The sequence below is a fragment of the Theropithecus gelada genome, chromosome 7b, assembly GCF_003255815.1.
Source record: "Theropithecus gelada isolate Dixy chromosome 7b, Tgel_1.0, whole genome shotgun sequence".
Lineage (NCBI taxonomy): Eukaryota > Metazoa > Chordata > Mammalia > Primates > Cercopithecidae > Theropithecus > Theropithecus gelada.
This window is the reverse complement of record NC_037675.1, coordinates 59,176,875-59,183,613: the sequence shown is the minus strand read 5'-3', so window position 1 is coordinate 59,183,613 and position 6,739 is coordinate 59,176,875. Positions and strand designations below refer to the sequence as shown.

The window sequence follows — 6,739 nt, the reverse complement described above, 5'->3', positions numbered from 1 at the left end:
GACAGACACACACACACACACACACAGAGATCAAAGACAAATTCTAACATTTGAATACATATGTTGAAATTACTTAAGACTTTCTCCAAAGAGGTTCAGTGCCTTTCCAAAGAGTCGAGCCTCAAAATTAGTCCTGGGATGTAGGCTGGCACCTGAGGTCAATGAAGAGAGTGGACTCTGCCCTGACTTTTCATACAGACACCTAGCCCCTTTGAACTGAAAGGTAAATTAACAATGTCTGCCATTGCCTACAATTGAAAGAGAAAGGCTGTGTCAGCATTCCAAATGGGGTGGCTGATGACTTGGCAGTTAAATACTCAAAACAACTTCCCTGAAAATGGAATATTAAGAGCATGCTTTTTCCTTCTCAGATGCCATTTCTTATCACCTGGTTGGCTAGAAGCCAGATGCTTTTAAACACTAACACTGTTTAAATTTCTTGGGGTCAACTCTTTGTAAACAGTGCTGGTGTTTGTACAAAGTAACATTGGCTCTTGACTATAAAAGCTTAAATATTCTTGGCTCTCCAAGCGGCCAAGTTACTCTTAGCCCAAGGAGATAGGTACACTATATTAATTTCCCAGAGGGGAAAAAGGATCATTTCCCCTTCTTTCAGCATCTTTCAGTGGTAACTTCAAATAGGTGAATAGAAAGATTAGGTGCCTTGGTCCTGCCATAAAAAGAGGACTAAAGCCCAGATTTTCTGATCCCTATCTGCTAATTAAAGTACTGAAGACTAGATTCCACGGATTTTATTTTTCTAATCCTTCCAAAGTGTATAGACTGATGTGGTATTTTCAGACTGCTTATTTTTGAAAAAAGTTTATACCCAGTGATCATATTTAGTTTTAATGTTATTACTTGGTATAGCTATTCTAGCATCAGACACAAGGACTGTAAGTGATCATCCCATGAACTACGTTACAAATGATTTGACTTTTAAAAAAAAAAACAACAAACAACAACATGAATAACTCATTGTATACTCAATTAGTATAAATAGCTAATCTGATATGATCAGATGATCAAAATACATATGGCTCATATAACAAAACTCATCTGGAATCACAGATCGATACCCTGTGCTTGATGCATTAAAAAATTCCCAAAAAGCTGCACAAAAATCTAATTTTGTTTTATAATAAATCGAATTATAATTTTACTAGGGAAACTGGCTATGTGAAGGGCTATCATGATAAACTATTCTATGAATCAAATAACCACCTTCAATCTTCATTTATTAAGTTATGTCTTTTCTTTATTCTTTCAGAATAGATTTGAAGCACACATTGCAGCTCATATTTTGTAAATTTGAATATTTGGGTCTGTGAAAACTGGTAGACTAAACATGCAAACATAAAAATGCTTTAAAAATTATCCTTCCTTCTGCCGAGTGTGGTGGCTCACGCCTGTAGTACCAGCACTTTGGGAGGCCGAGGTGGGTGGATCACCTGAGGTCAGGAGTTCGAGACCAGCCTGGCCAACATGGTGAAACCCCATCTCTACCAAAAATACAAAAAAATTAGCCGGGCGTGGTGGCAGGTGCCTGTAATCCTAGCTACTCAGGAGGCTGAGGCACGAGAATCACTTGAACCCAGGAGGTGGAGGTTGCAGTGAGCCGAGATCGCACCATTGCACTCCAGCCTGGGTGACAGAGTAAGACTTTGTCTCAAAAAAAAATTATTTGTTCTTCAAAATAATTTCTGTAAATTGTTAATAATGTCTAAAATGACTATTGAAAGATTAAAACATCTTTTATCATATATGCCAAAGAGTGCTCATGACTAGCAGAAATTTACCTTTGACAGTTTATCAATTTATAATTGTAGGATTTCAGTTCCTTCCATTAAAAGAAAAGTGTGTCCTAGATTATAGCACTTGCTGGCATTTACTATTTTGGTCATCCTATTACAGATGATTATAGAGAGATTTGTAAGTGCTTTGCTATTTTAAAATTTATTTCCAGGTCAGTCTGAAAATTTTTACTTTTTCAAAAGTAAACATAGACTCTTGTGGGTGTGTTTACATTGTAGTATTTAAATTTATGCTGAATTTACTGTTTATATGAATGATCAGATCCAGTTAAATACATTTTTATCTACTTCTATGGAGATTTCTGAAAATAAAACAAAAGTAGGAAGAAGGCAATGACTTACACAGTAATTGTTATTTATAATTTAAGTACATTAATTATGGCAAGATAAGTTATAAGCAATGGGACAAAACCACTTGTTTTTAAAGTCTATGCATATATATGTGTGTGTATGTATGTGTATATATATTCCTGTTACACTGGAAGGTTTCTGCTTGAATTGTTTCCTAATTTCTCTCTTACTGATATATATATTAATGTGCTATGGATTATGATGGCTATTATCAAAATATATAATATATGTAATATGGGAAAGTTTATCTTTTATAGAAACATTAAACAAAAGTGATATTTAAAATTATATGTGAACACATTTTACCATGTGTAATACATGCATTTGATATAAATTTTGCCACAGAAATAATAAAACTAACAAAAGTGTGCTGAATATTATTTCATGTGGGGGGTGTCAAGGCATAATGCTTTCATTTTTGCTTTAAATGGCTAGCTCCCCATCATTGCACTAGTGTTGGTTTTTCCTTTCAGTTCCTTCTGACCTTTAGCTCTTTCCACCCTTCCATTTTTCCTAGCCCAGAAAACAGGTGTAGGAGGAAATTGGTTTCTTGATAAACTCTCCTTCCAGCCACAATAATCTCAGATTGACTCCACTCTGAAGATTCCGTGCTAAGCTTTGTGTTTGGATGAAAACCCAAAACATATTGTAAAATTTAATATTGAGTTTTCATGTGCTTAAACCTAATTTACCTTTTAGAAAAAAAGTTTGCGTATTTCTTCCTTCTTAAGGGCCCACACACAATGTGGAAAATGCTTGGAGGCAGGATGGTGCAATAGGTTCTTTGGAGGTTTCTGGGAGGAGCATTGAAGTCCACTTATTTTTCTCTTTTTTTTCTTCTCCCTAAGCTTTAGTGATACGAAACCTGGCAGGGATGTCTTAAGCCAGCTCTGTACGGAAGGTGGACCTAAATGACCTCTAAGCTGATGAGCTGACCCTCCTCTCTACTAACCCCCCACCTCCACCTTTTCATTTCTGAGATGAAACTTAGAAAATTATTATCTTTTTTTTTTTTTTTTTTTTTGCAGGAAACTGTGTCTGCAGACTATGAACAGAGGAATTGTCTCCACTGCTCACTGACCCTAACCTACTGGGTCTCTGGCTAAGGCAGAAGAGACACACACGTGAGGAGAGGGTGTTCGCTCTGAACACACAGTTTCAAGGACGTTCTGCTCAAATGGGAAGACTCTAGACTGTAGCTAAGACTTTCACTCGTCCAGATATTTACAGTTTGAAGGACTTCCCTCCTGATATTTTTGGCAATAAAGAGAAAATCATTTCTCCTCAGAGCATTTGGAATTGGTAAAATAAGCGTGCTGTGTGCAGCTGAGTCTTCCAAGCCTTTGACATTTTTCAGTGGCAGGATGGAAGGTCCGTAGGGACAGTCAGACTTGAGGGCTTGAACACTTATTAGTCTTTCCGTCTGCAAAACCTGGATAATCACTTCATATACCACCTGCCAGGAACTAATTTTCTTGTTATTTCATAAAAAAAGATTCCCAGTTTTCTAGACAAGTTGCAAGGACTAACTAACACCGGCGGGAAATGCTTGTATATCAGCAGACCAGACGTGGTGTAGACGCCAAGCATGGCCCGAGTCCCGGGGAGCCCCAGAAGTGTCTTCCCCCTGAGCGACAGCGTTCATTCCTCGCATTGACAGCTATGAGTACCTCTCGGGTTTCTCCCACCCCCAACACCCCTCTCTGAGCCCCTGGCCACCGTCACCTTCTCTTCTCTTCCCGCACTCCCCAGACCAAACATCCCTTTCATCAGGTGGGGTTGGGTTGTCTACTCTTCGGGAAGGAGCGCGCAAGGGTTAATGATGAAAGCTGGTGACCAGGTGGGGCGCCCACACCCGCCCCCGGCCACGGTGGGCGTCGGAGGTGAGGGGGCGCTATTCGGGCAGCAGTGCTCCGGGTGGCGCGCGGGAGAGCTGCCAGGCTGACAGAGAGGCCGGCCCGAGTGGGGGCCTCTCCGCCGCCGCCGCCACCGCCGCCGCCGCCGCCGCCGCCGCCGCTGTGATGCGGAGCCAGTGCTGCGCCGGGCGGTGGAGTCAGAGCCCGGGCGCGGGAGCACGAGCTGCAACATCAGCACCAGCGGCGGCGGCACCTGCACCAGCTCCGGGGCCCCGCGCTGCGCTCTCCGCCCCGCGGCACCCGGGGCCGCCGCCCCGCGCTCTCTATGGATGTCAAGGCGGCCCCCAATGGGGTGGCCACTATCGAGGACCGGATCCTGCGGATCACCGGCTACTATGGCTATTACCCAGGTTACTCCAGCCAGAAAAGTAAGACGCCGCGGGGCTGCCCTGCGCGAGGCGGGGAAGGGAGGTGGGCACGCAGGGGTGCCGCGGGGATGCGGACGGGCGGGCGCGCGGTCCGGACACCTGCAGCCCTGCCGGCGCTGTCAAAGCCGCCTTCCCGGCGGCGCGGACCCTGGCGGAGAAAAGTATGTCCGCTGTCCTCGGTGCTGAACCGTGAGAGGGCAAGGGACCCAGCTGGGTGCGCCCAGGAGTTTGGAAACAGTCGTAGCCTTGCGGGGAGGTGCGGAGGGGACCGGGTGAGCGCTCCTGACTGCCGTCGGCCGGCTCACCCTGGTGGATTTACGCCCAGAGGAGGCTAACATGGCTGTTCACTTAGCGGAAAGTCAGCCCTAGGGGCTACACGCCCGGAAAGACCCTACTGCGTGCGGGGCGCTGGGGACTCAGGCTGAGGAGGCTCCGGGGTGGGGCTGGCGGGGGCGGCCGACCCAGACGTGGGTCCCGGCGCTGGTGGGGTCAGCTCGTTCACTCCGGGCTGTTGAGACGCTGCCAGCGCGGGAGTTACTGTGGTTACAACATCTTTAGGAGGTTCTTCACCCTGGGCAGCGAAAAGAACCTGCTCAGGTCTTCCAGCCCCAGAGCTTGCAGCCAGAGACCCGTGCGGAAGACTAGGGGCTTGGCGGGGGCGGGGGGGGGGGTGGTCTGAGAAGGGGAAGAGACAGGGCCACCCGCACGTCGCGGCCACTGCTTTCTTCCAGCTAAGCGAGGTCATGCGGCGTGGATGCTTTCACGTTTCTGGACCAGTTTTGGTGGGAGGGCGATGAGGTGTGCTCTGCTTGCAGTCTCCCTCCCCCAGTACACAAACCTACTAGCTATATTTGCTGGGATTAGTTCTGCTAGCGACTGAAGTGCAGCTCATTTTTCTCCGAATTGGAGGAGTAGCTGCGGTTTAGTTTCTATGCAGGTGGGCTTTTGCTTTTTTCTTTATCAATGCATTTCTGTCGCAACAGATGGAGCTTAATTGATGTTTTTGCCATTATTTTTGTCAGAAGCTTGGAAGCTCCTAGAAGCATTTCTGATTCGTATTTTTCTGTGACATTTGGGGTGCAATCAACATTACAGTTTCTATGAAGCGTGGGACCCCAAAAATTCTGGCACAAAGACAAGAAAACACCATTTTTTCATGTAACTTTCTCCCCTGCCATGCTTCCTCTCTATTGAATAATAATTCAAGAGCTTTGTTCCACGGGCTGTTCTCACACAGATATTTTCTAGTTCGATATTTCATTTGGTTTCAGGAAATGCCTATCTGATTTGGACGGTTTCTCTCTAGCTGTTTTTAGCATTAGGGGCTTAAATTATTCATTTTCCATACAAAAGTAATTATAAAGTGTTAGAATTTTCTGGAAAGAAAATAACACACTGTGGAATGCTCTTTGAAATCCCTGTACTATACACTCAAAAACTTCTCCTTTTTATTGGCAAAGGATTTCTTTTTTAACCCTGGAAACATAAGTAAAGGAACTAATATACCTTGTGGAAATTACTTGACTTTCACCTTTGAATATTTTAATTAGGAACCATGGGATTCTAGTGGCTTAGAGAATGTAGAAGCTGTGTGTGAAATTAAAAGACTCAGGGTAGTTTATTATTGTAATTTTTATGACAATGGGACTTTGGCTAACAATGAACAACCCAAAAAGAATACTGAAAAAGTGACATTTTAGATAAGGACATGTTCATATTATATTTTTGCACTTGCTCAAATAGCTGCACATGCTTCATTTGCAATACAATAACAGGACAAAAACAGGGAAGAGCACTGGCCAAGACTATAACTGGAAGCCAAAAGGGATAAAGATTAACTTGGCATGGTTATTTGTGATGGGCACTTACCTACCTAAGTTTAGACCATAGAGTTAAAAGAGTGAACGCAGAGAATCTCACAAGAAGAGAGAATTAAGTGATAGTCAGATAAATCTGAGGATGCTCATGCTTTTGGAAGTAGAGAAAGATTGCTATTTTGCACAGTGAGAGATTGAGAGAGGAGAAAGCTGGAGGAGGGCCAGGGAACCGAGCACCATGAAATAATCCTGTCCTAATGCAGGCTTCAACTAGTAAACAAACACTGAAGCAAACCAGTACAATATGGTCAATTGATTTGGCTATTACAGAGAATGACCAACAGCTTAGGGGAAGTCTGGAAAAATATACTTAAAAAAAGGCTACAGTGATGAACATATAATATATGAAAGCAAGGTGACTTTCTCATTTTCTGTCTGATCACATATGAGGGACAATCTCTAGATATCTATGC

General features: G+C 43.9%; 1 protein-coding gene across 4 annotated transcripts in view; it reads left to right on the top strand.

The window, feature by feature from the left end:
• Nucleotides 1–4,303: 4,303 nt before the first annotated feature.
• The window catches only part of SLC35F4 (solute carrier family 35 member F4), a 291,287-nt gene continuing 288,851 nt past the window's right edge, over nt 4,304–6,739 (top strand). For 2 of the 4 annotated variants that reach the window (XM_025392277.1, XM_025392276.1), the window contains exon 1: nt 4,304–4,449. In XM_025392277.1, the coding sequence (XP_025248062.1) occupies nt 4,347–4,449 (103 nt within the window). In that variant the 5' untranslated portion in view covers nt 4,304–4,346. Of the gene's footprint in view, nt 4,450–4,523; nt 4,611–5,173; nt 5,387–6,739 lie in introns of those variants that run through there. The other 2 variants (XM_025392278.1, XM_025392282.1) reach the window with 2 other exon arrangements.